Genomic DNA, 20,237 nt, shown 5'->3' on the forward strand with positions numbered 1-20,237 from the left:
ACTTCTTTTGGAGGGGAACTGGGGGATTGATGGTTTTTTGGTACATCCCCCCAGTCCCCTTTACATCCCGCCAACTCCCCTCCTAAGACGGATGTAAAGGACTGGGTATCCAAAGGGTCAAAAGCCTGGAATTAAATTAGTAAAGGGGAGGAGTACAAAGTATTTCACCCTTCCAGGAGTTAGCTAAGAAGACACTATTCAAGTGGTTTTAAGCGCCAAACGGCACATTAAGGCGCCGACCGTCTTCGACCTAGATTTTTGTCAGAGCTCATTCCTCTCTTCTCGCTTTCAGACTGGAAGTTCATCTCTGCACCCTTCTCTTCTTGATATCTCCAATATTTCACATATTTTTTTTTTTTTTACAGAGTTTCCATTAGAGTATTTAAGATGAGCCAAGGAGTCTTTCCTATGTAACTTTTCACGAGAATTCAATCGGTGTACATGAAACGGGTTCTAGGAATGATGGTTTCACGAATATGCGCTTGTCAACAATGCCAAATAGCAAAAAATTTCGAAAGTTTATATCCCACTTTTTTAACACCCAAATAATTTACGAACATACACCTGATTCCCTCGAATGTGCCATCAAATTCATGGTACAAGTAAAATACAAGACGAAGTATTGTTTAATTCCCCCCCCCCCCAGATACGCTTCTGATAGAACATCAAAATTACAAGCGCCCGCAGGCAAAATTTTTGCGAGAAAATTCTAAGTAGCCCCTTCAAGGTTGCATACTTTTTTACTCGACAAAAATTTCTTTTCATTTTTTAGCTTTGAAAATTTCCCCTAATAAGATTTCTATAATTACAGCGCCACAGGCGAAATTTTTTCGAGAAAATATGAGTTGCCCCTTCAAGGTTGCATACTTTTTTATGGACCGAAACTTCTTTTTTTTAGGCTTTGAAAAATTCCCTGACTTTTTTGGATTTTTGTCAATTTTTTGAGAAATTCCCTGACAATTCCCTGACTTTTCCATTCTCCGTCAAATTCCCTGACAATTCCCGGTTTTCCAGTCTGGTAGACACCCTGATCTTAGCAGTTACAGTTCCCTCTATCAAACCTCTTAAAAAAAAAAAAAAACATAATATATTTCGACGACTTGAAGTCCAAGTTTCAAACTCAACTGTTTTGTATTTAGGTTTGTCTGTTTTTTTGCCGCGATAAATCTCCAACTTAACGCTTTGTCCGATTTTAATTGGTACCCATGTTAAATATGGACAGTTACAGGAAAAAAAAACATAATATATTTCGACGACTTGAAGTCCAAGTTTCAAACTCAACTGTTTTGTATTTAAGTTTGTCTGTTTTTTTGCCGCGATAAATCTCCAACTTAACGCTTTGTCCGATTTTAATTGGTACCCATGTTAAATATGGACAGTTACAGTTCCCCCTATCAAATCTCTAGAAGGGAAAAAAGAGAAAAAAAAATTCGAGGGAGTGTGTCACCGGAGCTACCCGGTTATACCGGTTATAAGTGGCCATTTTATCTGAAACATACTGTATAATTTCTTTTCCCCATTATTTTCCAGGCAAGTTATCATCGTTCTCACTCAGTTAGAAGGATCAGGTGGGTTCTCGGTGAGTCATCATCTCACTCATCGACTGGCCTCCAGGGGCGGACTTCATGATTGGGGCCCCAGTGGTGTGTCTCATCTGCCCCCTCTAGACCCAGGAGTAGAAGGACTGCATTCTCCGCGCCTGATCACGTAATAGCGAAATGTTTTCTTCTTGAGTGTTTAATGTCATCGGTTGCGTCCCAGATCTTCAGCTGATGACTTTACTTATTGGAATACACAAAAAGCTTTAAAGCATAAGTAAAGGGGCTTTTCAGCCCTATCCCGAAAGTACCTGGGAAAAAATCCTACTCGGAGGCTTAGGTCCCAGATCTTCAGCTGATGACTTTACTTATTGAAATACACAAAAAGCTTTAAAGCATAAGTAAAGGGGCTTTTCAGCCCTATCCCGAAAGTACCTGGGAAAAAATCCTACTCGGAGGCTTAGGTGTAAGAGTAAAAGATGGGTTGATCTTCTACGAATCTTCCTTATAGGGTTTGATAGTGGGGACTGGGTGTAAGCATGAAACTATACATAAGTAGGTACGTAATAAATATGTAAGATGGGAATCTTCTACGAATCTTCCTTATAGGGTTTGATAGTGGGGACTGGGTGTAAGCATGAAACTATACATAAGTAGGTACGTAATAAATATGAATACCTAACTTCACTATACATAGGTGCTTTCTGTAACCTTAGCACTATGAACCCAAGAAAAGGCAGGGAAGAAGAAGAAGCACTGTGAACCCAGCTATTAATAACTTGAACCAAGTGCTAGTAACTATACATAGGTGCTTTCTGCAACCTTAGCACTATGAACCCAAGAAAAGGCAGGGAAGAAGAAGAAGCACTGTGAACCCAGCTATTAATAACTTGAACCAAGTGCTAGTTTACCAAAGATATAAGAAACACATATTCGTGGTGTAGAGGACAGTGGGAACTACTGCCTATAAGAACTCGCACATTTTGAAAATTTTTCCGCTAGTATCATTATTTTTATGGATCAAGTTTTAGCAATTAGTACCGTGCAAAAATTCGAAAATGTTTTCAAAGTCAGGTGCCTGTTTAATTTTTTTACACAGCTTTAGAAATTCAAATTTTTCGAATAGCAAACCGGCGTGCTTTTGTCACTATTGAAATACGATTTATGTCAGTTGGAAAATTTCCGACATGGACATCCAAATCATTTTCTCAACCTTTCATCTTTCATTTTGAAGAACGCGCTAGATTTCTTTTTTCTCGTAGAATAAAAACCAAAAATTAACGTCTATCTTTTCTATTTTTCAGTGTTTTTAGACAACCCTCATATTATGAAGTGTAAGTGTAATATTAAAAAAGAAAAAATGTAATTTGTAAATTACTTTAGTAGTAAGTTATAAACTTGTAGCAAGATGGCTTTAAGGGATTTCATTGAACGTGTCGAACGGAAAACTGAATTAATCACATTTTTTATTTTAATAGTATGTACCCAAATTACCTATGTTTATGTAAGTGCATAAAATTAATACCTTTAAACATTCTGATAGTAATTAAATAAAATTACAGTAATACAGTTCTTTCTGCGTCTTGTGGAAATAAGATTTTGCACACACGCAAAAAATATTGCAATGAAATCTCTATAATGGTGTACCTATACTTGTATGGATCTCTTTTTTTTATATTTATTTGCATTTACATGTTGCTCCTCTCTTTAAGTATTTGTTTGTTTTTAGTTAATTCTTTTTCGTTTTGACTGTCACTTTCTTTATATTTTAAGCAAAAGATAGTTAAATGTATTCAGAGTAAAAGACGTGTTTTTTCTCTTTTCCTTCTAATTTAGCTGTGAACCTCTCTCTAGTAATTATATTCGATTCAATGGCGTACCAATACCAAGACATTGAAAATATCTCCAATTCCTGACCTCTCTCCCTTCCCCCAACTGCTCTCTTATTTTCTATCTCACCCTCATTTTAGTTTCCATTAGAGTATTAAGCAAAAGATAGTTAAATGTATTCAGAGTAAAAGACGTGTTTTTTCTCTTTTCCTTCTAATTTAGCTGTGAACCTCTCTCTAGTAATTATATTCGATTCAATGGCGTACCAATACCAAGACATTGAAAATATCTCCAATTCCTGACCTCTCTCCCTTCCCCCAACTGCTCTCTTATTTTCTATCTCACCCTCATTTTTTTTTTTTTTTTTTAATTTATTTATTTCTCATCCGTATCTTTTTTCTTTATTTTTCCCCCACGTAAAAAACATCAAAACCTCCCAAGTTCCAAAGTCAGGTCTTGTTACGTCATTAGGTCGAGGTATCTGTACCAAAATACTCATTTTTTTCTATGTTTAATTTTCTAAGATATTAGCCAATAGTATTTACCGTTTCCGTGTATTAGTTCCGTGTTTTATTATTTATTTAGTTTCTTTCTGTCACCAAGACAAGTGGAGAATTTTACAGCTCTTAAAATTTGTGCTATAACCAATTTACTACTTAATACTGCCGCGATAGTCTGGTAATTGGGGTCCCTTGTGAACAATCTTGAGTTTGTAAAATTTTATCCTTGTTTCAGTAGGTATTATTTGAATGAATACGTTCAAGAGGGGAGATGGAATGCTTTGCTACAGAGCTCTAGATCTTTAAAAATCATTATGCACAATTTTATTATGTATTGATTCTTATTAGACAGAAAATATTTTTTTTTTTTTTTTTCTGGAAAAAAAAAATAGGTAAATAAATGACCCACCTCCTCAATAAATTCTAGTTTTTTTTCCACTTTCCTATTTTCATTTTTACTGATCATGATCGAACACACTACCTATGCATTATATTTCCCTTTTTTACTTTCCTTATTTTTTCCTATACATATTATTTTTATTTTAGGGTATACTTAGATACTTTATGTGCGAAATATTCTTTTACCTTGTTTTATTATTTTTACCTGGAAAATGCTCTTTTTGTTTCATTTGGTTTTGAATGTTAGAAAAACAGTAAAATTATAAATTACAAAAATTGATTTGTGTATGAAATTCATTTGGATGTTTGAAGTTTTATGTGTTTCATCATTTTCATCTACAGATTACCTACTAAACGTTTTTATGTGAAGACTGGCTGAGGGACAGGAATATTATGAACATATTGCATTTTCAAACGTTCGTTGGGCAACTGGCCCATATTCCATTGGAAAAAAAATAGCCTCACTATTTGTTTTTGTCGAGGTTCAGTATCCTCCACTATCAACCAACCTCCTTGATCCTATTACCTCTGTGGCCGAAAAAAATGTAAGCATAAACATAACCTAAAATATTTTTCTCACGTGTGTTTTGTTGTGTACACCGCTCGGTGGTTTGTTAACTTTTATCGGCTTCAAAAGCCGAATTTTACTGTTAAATTATAGGAATCAGGCCAATTTCTACCTTTTATCATCGAGAAAATCATCAAAAACCGTACATTTCATTATCGCCTGCGTTTACAATCCTCTGAACATCAGTAGGCACCAGAAAACCAACCTTATTAAAGAGGCAAGAGTTCTTGTACTTTCTGGACATTTTATGTAAGTACCTCTTCTTTTTACTTGTTTTCTCATACTCACATCGTTAGCTTTTTATCCTTTTAATAAAATAGCCACTTGAAAATTGTCAAACACCTTCAGGTTGTCATAGGTTTTTAGGATCCGTACATACTAGAGTGTTACTGAGAATCGATTCTAGGCAGGCAAAACATTTGTACTTATACTACCCCTGTTTGCCCATTTTAAACAGTTGCTTTCAAATTTAAGAGCTTTATTCATAGCACAGACCAGAAATAAAGTTGTATCCTAACATACCAGGATATTATTGTGGGTGCCCTCTTGTTAAGAGACAAATTCAGAAACAGTCTGAGGTGGTTACCCAAGTCTTAAGTTACTAGAATGAGCTCTCTTGATCCTATAACTCATAACTGAAGTCTGTTGTTGAGTTCTTCATGATGGGGAAAGTCTTAAAATTGACAAATAATAACACCAGGGATGGAGTTTGGGGCTGTTCCACAAATCAATCCCATTTGCCATTCCATATTGAGCACTTCTCGTAAAAAAAGGGCAAAATGTACATTCTTTTTGAAATTTGTAGTGTGAGTTTGTTTGTGGAAACCCCTCTTGGCCCTTAATCCAATGATTCCCTTGTTTGTACCTAACATTTTTTTTTATTATTTTATCTAATTCCCAGACATGAAGAGAACCCCCCAGTAGATCTACATGGCTCCATTTAACGGGGGAGGAAGAGGAGGAGGTGGTGGTAGAGGTTTCGGAGGCCGAGGAGGAGGAAGAGGCTTTGGAGGCAGAGGAGGAGGGGGTGGATTCAGAGGAGGAAGAGGTAAGCAAGAACATCTACTTATTATCTGACTGACTGTCATGTAGGAGAAACCTAATCCTAAAAGTCGAAGTCGAAAATGTAATCATGTAGGTATGTAATTTAAGTGTGTACCTACACCTAGTTAGGAAGTTGGGTACATACTTACAGAAGAGGTACGAGAAGTATAAACATGTACAAGTAGAGTAGGTACCTAAAATACTCTTTTTAGGAGATTTGATAGAAAGGAACTGTAACTGTTGTGGTGTTATCGTCCCAAAAGCCAAGAGAGAGAGTCAGGATAGGAGAAAGTCAGCCGTTTCGAGAACGAACCTTAACTGTTTAGGAAAAAGTCCGGACCGGGCGGGAATCGAACCCACGGCTGAGCGCTTACAAGGTAGACGGGGTCTAAATTTTGGGGCCTCTCGCTTACAATAGAAGGAGAAAAATGAAGCTCGGGCCCCTTCCCCCCCTGAACAATCTTGAGTTTGTAAAATTTTATCCTTGTTTCAGTAGGTATTATTTGAATGAATACGTTCAAGAGGGGAGATGGAATGCTTTGCTACAGAGCTCTAGATCTTTAAAAATCATTATGCACAATTTTATTATGTATTGATTCTTATTAGACAGAAAATATTTTTTTTTTTTTTTTTCTGGAAAAAAAAAATAGGTAAATAAATGACCCACCTCCTCAATAAATTCTAGTTTTTTTTCCACTTTCCTATTTTCATTTTTACTGATCATGATCGAACACACTACCTATGCATTATATTTCCCTTTTTTACTTTCCTTATTTTTTCCTATACATATTATTTTTATTTTAGGGTATACTTAGATACTTTATGTGCGAAATATTCTTTTACCTTGTTTTATTATTTTTACCTGGAAAATGCTCTTTTTGTTTCATTTGGTTTTGAATGTTAGAAAAACAGTAAAATTATAAATTACAAAAATTGATTTGTGTATGAAATTCATTTGGATGTTTGAAGTTTTATGTGTTTCATCATTTTCATCTACAGATTACCTACTAAACGTTTTTATGTGAAGACTGGCTGACTGGCTGAGGGACAGGAACATATGGCATTTTTTTCAAACGTTCGTTGGGCAACGGGCAACTGACCCATATTCGATTGGAAAAAAAATAGCCTCACTATTTGTTTTTGTCGAGGTTCGGTATCCTCCACTATCAACCAACCTCCTCGATCCTATTACCTCTGTGCTCTGTGGCCGAAAAAAATGTAAGCATAAACATAACCTAAAATATTTTTCTCACGTGTGTTTTGTTGTGTACCTGTACACTGCTCGGTCGCGGTCGGTGGTTTGTTAACTTTTATCGGCTTCGAAAGCCGAATTTTGCTGTTAAAATATAGGAATCAGGCCAATTTCTACCTTTGATCATCGAGAAAATCATCAAAAATCGTACATTTCATTGATTTCATTATCGCCTGCGTTTACAAATCCTCTAAACATCAGTAGGCACCAGAAAACCAACCTTATTAAAGACTTAAAGAGGCAAGAGTTCTTGTACTTTCTGGACATTTTATGTAAGTACCTCTTCTTTTTACTTGTTTTCTCATACTTACATCGTTAGGTTTTTATCCTTTTAATAAAATAGCCACTTGAAAATTGTCAAACACCTTCAGGTTGTCATAGGTTTTTAGGATCCGTACATACTAGAGTGTTACTGAGAATCGATTCTAGGCAGGCAAAGCATTTGTATTTAGGCTACCCCTGATTGCCCATTTTAAGCAGTTGCTTGCAAATTTAAGAGCTTTATTCATAGCACAGACCAGAAATAAAGTTGTATCCTAACATATCAGGATATTATTGTGGGTGCCCTCTTGTTTAGAGACAAATTCAGAAACAGTCTGAGGTGGTTACCCAAGTCTTTAGTTACTAGAATGAGCTCTCTTGAGCCTATAACTCATAACGGAAGTTGTTGAGTTCTTCATGATGGGGAAAGTCTTAAAATTGACAAATAATAACACCAGGGATGGAGTTTGGGGCTGTTCCACAAATCAATCCCATGTGCCATTCCATATTGAACACTTCTCATAAAAAAAGGGCAAAATGTACATGCTTTTTGAAATTTGTAGTGTGAGTTTGTTTGTGGAAACCCCTCTTGGCCCTTAATCCAATGATTCCCTTGTTTGTACCTAACAATTTAATTATTTTATCTAATTCCCAGACATGAAGAGAACCCCTCAGTAGATCTACATGGCTCCATTTAACGGGGGAGGAAGAGGAGGAGGTGGTAGAGGTTTTGGAGGCCGAGGAGGTGGAGGAGGAAGAGGCTTTGGAGGCAGAGGAGGAGGGGGTGGATTCAGAGGAGGAAGAGGTAAGCAAGAACATCTACTTATTATCTGACAGAAATTTGAACTCTTGAAGTTGGATTTATGTCCTGTAGTCAGCTTCCATGGCATAGTGGTCACTGTGCTTGCTTTGCTCGTGGGAGACATGTGTTTTGATTCCTGGTAGGGTCAAAAAAAATGTTTAATATGTCCTCTAGTAATTCCATAGGTAATTTGTAATTGGAGCCCTTCTTTGAAATATGAAATTTGGTTTTATTTTAGTGCTGAACATAAGATTAGGTTGTCTGCTGTGTTTATAGTGTTGTATATTGTATTTTAGAGCTGCTTGGCATCCCAGCAATAATGACCTGATGTAGAGAGAGTTTGTTCATTAAGCATAATTGTTTTGAATTTCAGGAGGTGGTGGCAGATTTCAAGATCAAGGTCCCCCAGATCAGGTAAGTCACATGCCTATGCAATTTCCCCTAACACCCTAACTTCAATGTTGTATTTATATATATTGTATTTTAGAGCTGCTTGGCATCCAAGCAATAATGACCTGATGTAGAGAGAGTTTGTTCATTAAGCATAATTGTTCTGAATTTCAGGAGGTGGAGGTGGTGGCAGATTTCAAGATCAAGGTCCCCCAGATCAGGTAAGTCACATGCCTATGCAATTTCCCCTAACACCCTAACTTCAATATTTAATTATCCACAGTACACTGTATTTTGTGCTCTTGACCAGAGAATGATTGAGGCAATATTGTTTGCTAAGTATTTTTGTTGGATAATGATAAGGACTCTAACACTTGTCTTTTAGTTTGGTGGCAAAGTAATTATAACCTAAACTCCAAGTTTAGTCCCAGTATTGCTAGTTTTCAAATTCAAATGTGTAATGTACTTGGACTTTTAATATTGAAATACATGCTAATAAGTAGGCACAATTTTTGTTTCTCTTTGCAGGTGATCAAAATGGGTTACTTCACACATACCTCCCAGGACGACCTTGTACTGAAAGTCACATTAGATGACGTTCCATTCTTTAATGCACCCATCTATTTGCAGAACAAACAGCAAATTGGAAAAATTGATGAAATTTTTGGCAGCCTGAAAGACTACTATGTGAGTGTGAAAGTGGGTGATGAAGTTAAATCAAAATCCTTTAAACCGAATGATCTAAGTATTTTTGTTGGATAATGATAAGGACTCTAACACTTGTCATCTAGTTTGGGGGTAAAGTAATTATAACCTAAACTCCAAGAACTCAATATAGAAAACAATAAAGAGAACGTTTAGTCCCAGTATTGCTAGTTTTCAAATTCAAATGTGTAATGTACCTACTCAGACTTTTCATATTGAAATACATGCTAATAAGTAGGCACAATTTATGTTTCTCTTTGCAGGTGATCAAAATGGGTTACTTCACACATACCTCCCAGGACGACCTTGTACTGAAAGTCACATTAGATGACGTTCTTGTATTTTGTTTTCAGATTGCCAAGCGAGGTGAAATCATTCAAGTGAAAGCTCTGGGTGTGATAGGACTCATTGATGAAGGTCAGACAGACTGGAAAATCATTGCTATCAATGTCAATGACCCCAATGCTGCCAAACTTAATGGTAAGGCGGGAAATGGTCTTGAAAAACGCGAGTTGAAGTTTTTTTGAGCTATTGCCCTGGGGTCAAGTGGATTGGAACACATCACATGCCTTCAGGCACACTCCATCTAGGTTTTCTTTACTCTTGGGGTCAGTCTAATTTGAAGAAACCATTTACTGGTGAAAAATTGTACAATTTTTTTTGTGGCACATTTGTCCTGAATAACGGCCAAACCGTACGTTTCTCGCGCCTCCCACGGACACTTTTGTTCTACATAATAAAATGAATTTCTCTGCAAAGTTTGGACAACTTGGGCTGAAATTCAAAATCCTGAGAAACTTGAACTCTTTTTGAGTAATTTCGAGCTTTTTCCAAAGTTTAACCATGAACTGCAAAACTTTTTGCCTTTAATAATGGACAAACTGTACTTATGTACATTTCTTAAATATCGGACCATTAACACTTTTATTCTACATCTTAAATTGCTAGTACTTTGTACCAAGTAATTAATTAAATTTCTTTCCTTTCTCTTAAGATGTGGCTGACATTGAAACCCACTTCCCTGGCTACCTGAAAGCCACCAACGAGTGGTTTAAAATCTACAAAATCCCAGATGGTAAACCCGAGAATGTGTTTGCCCTGAATGGGGAGGCCAAAAACCGAGAGTTTGCTCACAAAGTAATCGAGGAGACCAATCACCAGTGGTCGAAACTGATCAAGGGAGAAGTCAATGCCGAGGGAGTGGCCGAATGATGAATTTTATATTGACCCTGCCAAGTTGTTACCCCTGAAACGGTTTCTCCCTGGAAATGAGCAGAGGGGAGGTGGTGGAAGGGGACGTGGAGGTGGTAGGGGAAGAGGGGGAGGTGATAGAGGAGGAAGAGGGGGCAGAGGTAGGGGAGGAGGAGGAGGTAGAGGCTTTGGAGGGAGAGGGGGAGGTGGAGGAGGAAGAGGGTTTGGTGGAGGAAGGGGAGGAGGAGGGAGAGGATTTGGAGGTGGTAGGGGAGGAGGAGGAAGAGGTTATTCAAGATAATCTTGGCTGTGTTAAAGTTGTTGACAAGTGTAATATAATGTCTGATTTCCTGACTATTCTTAAGTCATGTGCCTCATATTTTATACACAAGCTTTGTGTAATGTACCCAGACTACCCAGTTTCATGTGTTATAGTATAAGTTATAATTTTCAAGTACTTACATGTGTAGAAATTATTACCTGGATCTTGATAATATTTAAGACAGGACCACCTGAACATTAATGATTTTCAACATATATGTCTGATTTCCTGACTATTCTTAAGTCATGTGCCTCATATTTTATACACATGCTTTGTGTAATGTACCCAGACTACCCAGTTTCATGTGTTATAGTATAAGTTATAATATTCAAGTACTTACATGTGTAGAAATTATTACCTGGATCTTGATAATATTTAAGACAGGACCACCTGAACATTAATGATTTTCAACATATTCCACAAAGGAGGGTTATCATTTAATCATTGTCTGCAGTACTGTTTAATTGGTAATTTCTGCTGTCAAAAATGACACTTACTGCAGGTAAAAGGAAAATTAATTTTTGTTTTTTTGTCTCCGGTTTAATGATCCCAATAGGTCCCTCCCCCTCTCATTTTTGAAGAGTTTATGTTGTTGTTGTTATTGTTGTTTACAAATGTTGGGACATTGACCATTAGGACATTTTCCTACGCGCGTCCCAATATTTTTCTACAATGGAACTGCTGGACAGGAATTTAGGTGTGCTTGGTTCATGGGAGAAGTTAAGGGAACATAAAGGACAGTTAGGAGAGTTTTTGATACCTATTCTATGGAGGTGTTGGTGTAGATAGTCGTGCCCCGTGAGAAGTCGGAAAAAGGTATGGAATATTGTGGTTGAAGAGTTTATAAGCTATGGAATTGTGGACTTTTGGTACAGAGCTATATGAGTAGGTACCAGTGTGAGGGAGTGTCCGTGTAAGTGAAAATGCTTTGACCAACCTCAGTGGTGCAGTGGTTAACTCATTGGACTTTGAATCTGGAGGTTGGTGGTTTGAATCAAGTCAAGTCATGAAATTTAGTGGAGTGTATTAAGCGGGGAACGACATTTGTGACAAGCATTTATGCTTAACACAATTAAAAGTCAATAGGGGGAATGAAAAACAGATCGCTTTTTTTGTTTTACAATATAAACTTTTTATTTATTCCAGGTTAAATACTCATTGCCAGGAGAGTCCGGTACCAGTGTAAGAAGTATTTCCTTTGTATGTGTTGTGTTTGTGGGCTAGTGGCCCTTATTATTATTTAATAAAACTTGATTCTTTTTTACTTAAACTACATATTTTTCCTAACTAATTTATTTTTATATTAGAACAACTTTTGATAGATTGACAGAAAATTGAGAAAATGTCAATTTGGCGTGAACGACTTGACCTACAGAGACATACTATGGAATGGGCATGCTACAACACAGACCACACGAGTCTAATGTAGCCGCTGTTTCATTGCTATGAATTATTAACGGTGGTGAAACGCTCATCTCGTAGTGTTTGTCAGTGACTTGAGAAATGCAATTAATGGTTAACTCTTCACTTAGGTCCTAGACAATCTTGATAGCATTGTGTTGGGTACCTACAGGTCCTACAGCTGTTTTGATTTGTTTTTATTTTCGTAATAATAATGTAGGTGTTCCTATAAATCAGTTTACTCATTTTAAGGAGTCTTATCAAAATGTATAGGTAATTTGCAATTTCTAACAGCTCAAGTTGGTAGTGTACCCTGAAATACCCTTACTGGGCCCTTCTTCATTGAATGAGAAGTAAGAAAATGTATACCACCATTTTTATACTTGTCTGTTTGGGCTTGACCGCAGCCGATCAAGGGTAAGTAATATTATAGGTCATTTCTACACTTTGAATGTGACTAACTAAGTAGGTAAAGGTTGGTGGCCAAAAATAAATTGAGGATTTTAGAATCTTAAATTTATTCTCTTTGTCTAGCAGCGGGATTGACTTTCTTGCTCCAATAAATCATCAGCTATCCAAAGTCGGAGTCTTTGCCGAAGGCAATCTATTAACCGCTTTCGAACTTGGAAGAGATCCTAGTTCCACGAACTAGAGTAGGTAATAAAAATAGGTACCTACCTATCTTTCAAACCCGTTACCTGGATTGTACTTCGTACAAAAGTTCTGATCGTGCATGGACCACCTACTGCATTACCTCTGTGTTTTGATAAAGGCACGGGACGCATGCGCACCACCACGTTTGCGTCGCTAACGGCAATGTCGTTTTTACTGCACTATCAGCGGCGAGTTCTATTTGTTCTCAATTTTAGCTTGAATTTTCCAGTTTTGTCCAAGAAAAGCTCTCTATTTTCCAGAATGAAGATCGAAACTGTCGAGAAAGGAATCCCCAACACCCCCGACTTCCGTTTGTTCTTCAGTAAGTACCAAAGTTCACTAGGTATCATTCTCTTGATCTTTGTATGCATTGACCTGACCTGTATAGGCATGGAAATTTCTTATCTATGCGTGTAGTGAGTAGTGATAAGGTACCCGACTACCTGTTACTAATCCATCTGTAGGAATACAAGGAACTAATCCCCCTATAGATAATCGTATAATTTATGTTTTGATAAAATTCACGTGTACAATATTCCGCGGATTGGGGTTGTTTTAGGTCTGTTTCAAAAACAGATGCCATACTAAGATATTTTAGGTTGTAAGGTTGCTTTGAAAGCTCATTGCCATCACTAGTCATATTTGTGTACTCTGTACTCAAATATGTACTTTTTTCTTACTTTCCTTACCCTGTAGGAAGGAAAGTAATGCATGTTTATGTTTTCTAAAGAAGCCCACTTTTCCAAAGACTGCATTCCCTTTTTTATCGGCATTTATAAATTGATTTTATTGGAATCTAGTAATTTAGTGTGTTGAAAAAATAAGAAATACACTTGTACCAAATTATTTTATTTGGGGTCTATGTTGAATAAATGTTGGATTGATTTTTTACGTACTTTAGAATAATCAATGTTTTTTTTTTTTTTTTTTTTTTTTTTTTTTTTTTTTTTTGTTTTTTTTTTTTTATTTTTTTTTTTTTTTTTTTTTTTTTTTTTTTTTTTTTTTTTTGTGGCTTCTGTATCTTATGGACTAAAGCAATGGGTACTTTGTAACATTATTCGTTAGCCCATATCTAACAGTACCAATTTAAATTGGAGAAAACCTTTGGAGTGTTATTTTTCTCCCCGAATGTCCTGTAGGCAATCAGGCAATGTGATTCAAATGAGATTGTTCATGTTCACACTACACATGACCCGATTTTTTTTCCGAACAAGTGTGAACGGGCTTTAATTTAAAGCCGATCGTTTGAATACATTTAAGAATAAAATTGATATAAAAAGATGAACACAAGATTGTGGACTAGAGATTTCCGTTCAGATGTTTGACGCAGTTCTTCTTGCTATCGGCATGCTCTCTGTTTCGCGGATGATGTGGAGTGGCACTGAGTTGAGACTTGAGAGTACCACTGAGGACAGGAATGTACTGCTTGGGTAGTAGAAACGAAGACACGTTGAACAAATCGAGAAAAATCTTGTAGCCCATATCTAACAGTACCAATTAAAATTGGAGAAAACCTTTGGAGAGTTATTTTTTCCCCAAATGTCCTGTAGGCAATGTGATTCAAATGAGATTGTTCATGTTCACACTACACATGACACGATTTTTTTTCCGGACAAGTGTGAACGGGCTTTAATTTAAAGCCGATCGTGGAAATACGTTCAAGAACAAAATTGATATAAAAAGATGAACACAAGATTGTGGACTAGAGATTTCCGTTCAGATGTTTGACGCAGTTCTTCTTGCTATCGGCATGCTCTCTGTTTCGCGGATGATGTGGAGTGGCACTGAGTTGAGACTTGAGAGTACCACTGAGGACAGGAATGTACTGCTTGGGTAGTAGAAACGAAGACACGTTGAACAAATCGAGAAAAATCTTGTAGCGGTCACTGGAACAAAATGGAGATGGAATTAATAATAACTAAATAAAATAATTTTATTGATAAAAATGATTAACATTTTTCATTTTTTTCCCCTCTGAGCATATTGAAAAGGACGCTGAAAAGGAAGGAAAAAGAAAGACAAGGACCCCAACATACGCTAATCTAATTTGTAAAAAATTGCTAATCTAGGATATTTTGTGAAATAAACAAAAAATTATTAAATATTGAATTTTGTAAAACTTTGCCGAGGTTTCGAACTCGGAACCTCTGAAGTGTGAGACCACTTACCTGAGCGTGGAGCGAAGGTATTGATAGCCTGAGGTACCGCCTGTACCTAAATGTTGGGACCCTTATCTTGTAGCGGTCACTGGAACAAAAAAATGGAAAGGAATCGAATTGGAATTAATAATAACTAAATAAAATAATTTATTGATAAAAACGATTCACATTTTTCATTTTTTCCCCTCTGAATAAATTGAAAAGGACGCTGAAAAGGAAGGAAGAAGAAAGACAAGGACCCCAACACACGCTAAAATGCTGCTAATCTAATTTGTAAAAAATTGCTAATCTAGGATATTTTGTGAAATAAACAAAAAAATATTAAATATTGAATTTTGTAAAACTTTGCCGAGGTTTCGAACTCGGGACCTCTGAAGTGTGAGACCACTTACCTGAGCGTGGAGCGAAGGTATTGATAGCCTGAGGTACCGCCTGTACCTAAATGTTGGGACCCTATCATACGCTGCACCATGAGCACGTGATTATCTGAAATACAAATAATACTTTATAATCACCCTGTAGATGTCACACGCAGTCTAATGAATACCGTGTGTACCAACAGCTATTGTATATTCTCGAATGAGGCTGTGCACCAGTTTGGAAGCTTTGAGTCAAGCTAGCTGGCAGCTAAAAGAGGTTTAGCATGACTTTTATGGCCGATCTTACCACTGAGATTGAACTCGGGGTCACGGATTTGCTTTGACGTCACCCATTTGATTAACACATGTCAGTATTTCTTGAACTCTGGATTAACTGGAAACTTTCTGCGGTAAGATCGGGCATAAAAGGCCAAGCCCAAGTCCTCACGATGCCGATGGTTGATCTCTAGTTCAGAACGAGCCTACTGAACCTGGCTGGAGACTATACCACCCCCGGTCATACACAAAAAGCCCACTCTGGGGCTTAGGTGGAGCGGGAACTGCCCCTAAAGATGGGGCAAGCTTATAGTGCATATACGAATAACACCCCCGGCCTCAGTTAAGCTGTTAACAACCAATGTGGAAGCATACTTACGTCTCCATTTGGCAGTACAACAGTCAGTATGAAAATTTAACTTAAACTTACTATGGAATCATTGAAGATGTGTCGTATTGAATCCAACTCGAACAGAATTTGCTTGAACCAAAGCTCATATGCTAGGAGAAAAAGAAATTACATAATGGTAGGTGTTATGCTTTGTTGTGTATTTAAATAAGTAATTAAGTTGTAAGCTTGTAACTTTTGGAGTTGTTTAACTGCTAAGGTGTTGGTATCCCGATGGGAGACCATCCGGGCAATCCCGTGCTGGTGACTTTTCCCGCCCCACTTCGTTGCTCACTAAGTCTCTTCTTTCTTAGTAGTCCTTTGGTCCCCTCAAGTAAGGGGCAGGTATAATTATTATTATTGTTGTTATTAACCAGAAAAATGGTCGTAAGTCTCTATTGTTCTTACCTTGATGCGTTATAATGAACAAATGTTCATCATGTATGGCAGGAAGTCCCTGAACATAGATAGAACAATCAGTGTTGACTGGGCTGTACCAAAAACTAAATTTGAGAAAGTTAAAAAGGGAACAGAAGGAAAGAAGGATGAAAGTAAAGAAGACAAAAACAAAGATGAAGACAGTGATGAAGAAGATGATGGCAGTGATGATGATTGTGAAATTATGGATGAAAATGATGACTTAGAACCATCACAAACCCGGGAACCGACTGGTCATCGACCCTTGCAACCCCGGGAACCAACCGGTACCAAAAAGAAAAAAGTTTTGGAAACCAACTGGTTTCCTCCCCAAAAGTGATTGAAATTGGAATATAATACACCTCATTTTTACTGCTAATAGGAAATTAGATCAACTAGAGCTAGAGGGTCTGAAATGTTTTTCACTACGGGTCTGTTCTTACCAGGGCCGAATCCTTGCGTTTATCCAACATCTGCTGAACACCGCGTTGATATTTGGTCCAGAAATCAAACCCGTCTTTTTCCAGGCCTGGGGTGCGTTCAAGCCATTTCTCCACGAGGTTGAGAAGAGAGGGTTCCTGTTCAGAGAGTTCTAGAGCTACCAGGTGCTCACTGTTGGAGTGAAACACGTTGGAGTAATGCTGATTGTAACGCACTCTATGTTCCTGGGGAAGTATGAACAATGAAAACAATTTATTTAAATCCCAGAGAGGAGAGATGGTCTCCAAACTACTTAAATCTCCACCGAAGAGGAGCAATTTTAGTGATTTTTTTTATTAAAGAAATAAAATAAAATTTTGTGTCGATTTTACTTCATTATCTTGTATTCTAGTACATTTGGCAATTGTGCGTCAACACTTTTAAAAGTTTGAAAATTCAAATTGAATTTTTAACCTTTTAAAGGCACGTGTGTGTGTGTGTGTGTGTGTGTGTGTGTGTGTGTGTGTGTGTGTGTGTGTGTGTGTGTGTGTGTGTTTTTGTGTGTGTGCGATGGCATTCGTAAACGTTCGGCCTTTAAAAGAAGTGAAATCTCCAAGAGCAGGGTTTACCAAATTTGGATTGAGCTATACCCAGTTCAATCCAGAATTGAAGGCCACTCCGATTTCATAAAACGCGGTGTAAAGTATTTTTAATGACAGTACTTGGAGGTTGTGTCTACCGCTACCACCCTGTTCAAAGTTACAGTGTGTCCTAGATACCGAGACCTCAGATTGGATTTCAATGTCTCTTCAAATACATTAATTGTATTTTTCCCAACATTTTACACAGGAATCAATCGACCATCTATTCAATTTTTTACCCCAAATACATACATAATACTTTCATATGCTCTAATTACTATTAACTACTTACAGATTTCAGTCCCATGCTGTAATTACTATTAACTACTCACAGATTTAAGTCCCAGTTTGTTCTCCATAAGGCGGAACTGCAGACTTTGAAATCCGGACGCAGGAGTCAGGTAGTCTCGGAATTGCATGAAGTCCAGTGGTGACATGGTTTCTAATATGGACACTTGATCCACCAGAATCTGAACAGAAAGCATTCCATGTTACTGTGGACTTCAGATCTCCATAGTAACGATTTTAATACTCCCCCCCATCTCTCGTCATTTTTGAAATTTCGCGTTTTTGCTCAACGACCTAAATAATAAATACATTACAGAAAGATGTAAGTATGTAGGTATAGGTACTTACTTCTTAAATTTTCGTGGCAGAAAAAAAACTAATAGTAAAAGGGATTTCCTTTTCAAAAACACAAGAGAGAAAAAAGTCAAAGTCCCATGGCATTCGTAAACGTTCGGCCTTAAAAGAAGTGAAATCTCCAAGAGCACGGTTTACCAAATTTGGATTGAGCTATACCCGGTTTAATCCAGAATTGAAGCCCACTCCGATTTCATAAAACGCGGTGTAAAGTATTTTTAATGACAGTACTTGGAGGTTATGTCTACCGCTACCACCCTGTTCAAAGTTACAGTGTGTCCTAGATACCGAGACCTCAGATTGGATTTCAATGTCTCTTCAAATACATTTTGGTTTCTACGGCTTCACTTTACAGTAATCAATACGTTCTGTCTGTATGTCGAGAAAACGATATCATATTTGTGAGTGTGAGTCGTGTGTGCATAGGTTTTACAGGGTGGTACGTTGGGGGGGTTGACCCCACAGTTTTACCTTACTTCTAAAACGGACAAACGGTTCAAGAGTTGGGTAACCTGCTTCAGTGTCTTTCTGTAAAATTACGGCTTGCTTTATTTTCTCGAAGTACCTGCCAATATAGCATGTGACCCGCATACACATGGAAGTTGGAAATCCCTGTTATAGGTATTACTAGGTGCATTTAGGGTCCCCAACTCTTCCTGTGGCGCCCCCCTGTGTCGCGGGGGTAGGATATACGCCAGTGACAATCAGTAATTTTTCTGTGACGTAAGTACATCAGTACGTTCTCGTGTTAACTCATGATCTGACATCAGGATCTTAAATAGCCTCATTCAATCATTCATGCAAATATCTCATCAATACTCAATCATTCATGCAAATGAAATGCATCCAAGGTTTGCCCACACTATCAAATTTCGCGAATGGACATCGAATCCTCACGACACGTGTGGTTGACCCCACAGTTTTACCTTACTTCTAAAACGGACAAACCGTTCAAGAGTTGGGTAACCTGCTTCAGTGTCTTTCTGTAAAATTAGGTACGGCTCGCTCTATTTTCTCGAAGTACCTGCCAATATAGCCTGTGACCCGCACACACATGGAAGTCGGAAATCCCTGTTATAGGTATTACTAGGTGCATTTAGGGTCCCCAACTCTTCCTGTGGTGCCCCCAAATGCTCAGGCCCCCCTGTGCCGCGGGGGTAGGATATACGCCAGTGACAATCAGTAATTTTTCTGTGACGTAAGTACATCAGTACGTTCTCATGTTAACTCATGATCTGACATCAGGATCTTAATTAGCCTCATTCAATCATTCATGCAAATATCTCATCAATACCCAATCATTCATGCAAATGAAATGCATCCAAGGTTTGCCCACACTATCAAATTTCGCGAATGGACATCGAATCCTCACGACACGTGTGGTATGCATGTAGCTTTTAATTAGTTTACTGCAAGGAACAAGGTGTTATTGGGTGTGCCTTATTGGCGGGTAATTTGAGCCGAAATCCTATATCTTTCCTGAAGTTCAGACTTGCAACATTTTTATCCAATGTAAGTGTATCTATTTGGTTAATTTGCATGTAATGTATGTGCATATCTACCTGTTTATTTGTATGTACATATCAATAGAGTAGGTATTCGCTGACATATATAATATCTATACATATCTATATCTATGCACAACCCGTATGTATACATGTTTAGTATTATTAGGTACAATTGTGGGGTGGATTATGGCTACTTGAATTTCAGAATTGAAAGACCGAAGTGACATAAGTTTTTACTCGGCGATTTAAATAATTTAATTTGTCTGTCGTTCTCTACCACTTAGCCTTTGGAGCTGCATTATTATGGGGTCTCGGCTTAATTCCATGCGACTCGGGTCGAACCCACGCCCTCCAGTTTACCTGGGAGTTCCATAGGGGCTCGTTTTTTGGGTGATAGATTTCTGAACTACCCCAACTATACCTATGTATGTAGATCTAGATACTTACTACCGAATATGTATGTAGGTATTTATAACCTTGCATACTTGTATTTAGCACACTCGTTGTATTTGACCTACATTCGCGTAGGTAAGATTAGTAAGTACGTCTACGCACGGGGGTGGGGAAAAT

At 37.6% G+C, this 20,237-nt stretch overlaps 3 protein-coding genes across 3 annotated transcripts in view; 2 read left to right on the forward strand and 1 right to left on the reverse strand.

The window, feature by feature from the left end:
• The window catches only part of LOC103505896, a 46,701-nt gene extending 43,263 nt beyond the window's left edge, over nucleotides 1–3,438 (forward strand). Inside the window, exons 33-36 of the mRNA XM_026821104.1 lie at nucleotides 1,531–1,878; nucleotides 2,003–2,097; nucleotides 2,196–2,235; nucleotides 2,347–3,438. Of these exons, the coding sequence (XP_026676905.1) occupies nucleotides 1,531–1,711 (181 nt within the window). The 3' untranslated portion in view covers nucleotides 1,712–1,878; nucleotides 2,003–2,097; nucleotides 2,196–2,235; nucleotides 2,347–3,438. The remainder of the gene's footprint in view (nucleotides 1–1,530; nucleotides 1,879–2,002; nucleotides 2,098–2,195; nucleotides 2,236–2,346) is intronic.
• Nucleotides 3,439–7,130: 3,692 nt separating this feature from the next.
• On the forward strand, nucleotides 7,131–10,893 carry LOC103505897 (H/ACA ribonucleoprotein complex subunit 1-like). The gene is made up of 5 exons (XM_026821094.1): nucleotides 7,131–7,403; nucleotides 8,048–8,197; nucleotides 8,759–8,805; nucleotides 9,113–9,325; nucleotides 10,503–10,893. The coding sequence occupies exons 2-5, from the start codon at nucleotides 8,077–8,079 to the stop codon at nucleotides 10,779–10,781; spliced, it is 660 nt and encodes a 219-aa protein (XP_026676895.1). The 5' UTR covers nucleotides 7,131–7,403; nucleotides 8,048–8,076; the 3' UTR covers nucleotides 10,782–10,893.
• Nucleotides 10,894–14,466: 3,573 nt separating this feature from the next.
• Nucleotides 14,467–18,116, reverse strand: LOC103505898 (tryptophan 2,3-dioxygenase-like). Its single transcript, XM_026821105.1, has 5 exons — nucleotides 17,850–18,116; nucleotides 16,883–17,121; nucleotides 16,031–16,080; nucleotides 15,409–15,502; nucleotides 14,467–14,743 (listed from the first exon to the last, which is right to left on the reverse strand). The coding sequence occupies exons 1-5, from the start codon at nucleotides 18,000–18,002 to the stop codon at nucleotides 14,560–14,562; spliced, it is 720 nt and encodes a 239-aa protein (XP_026676906.1). The 5' UTR covers nucleotides 18,003–18,116; the 3' UTR covers nucleotides 14,467–14,559.
• Between the last annotated feature and the right edge of the window lie 2,121 nt (nucleotides 18,117–20,237).

This window comes from Diaphorina citri, unplaced genomic scaffold, assembly GCF_000475195.1.
Source record: "Diaphorina citri unplaced genomic scaffold, Diaci psyllid genome assembly version 1.1 scaffold201, whole genome shotgun sequence".
Taxonomy (NCBI): Eukaryota; Metazoa; Arthropoda; class Insecta; order Hemiptera; family Psyllidae; genus Diaphorina; species Diaphorina citri.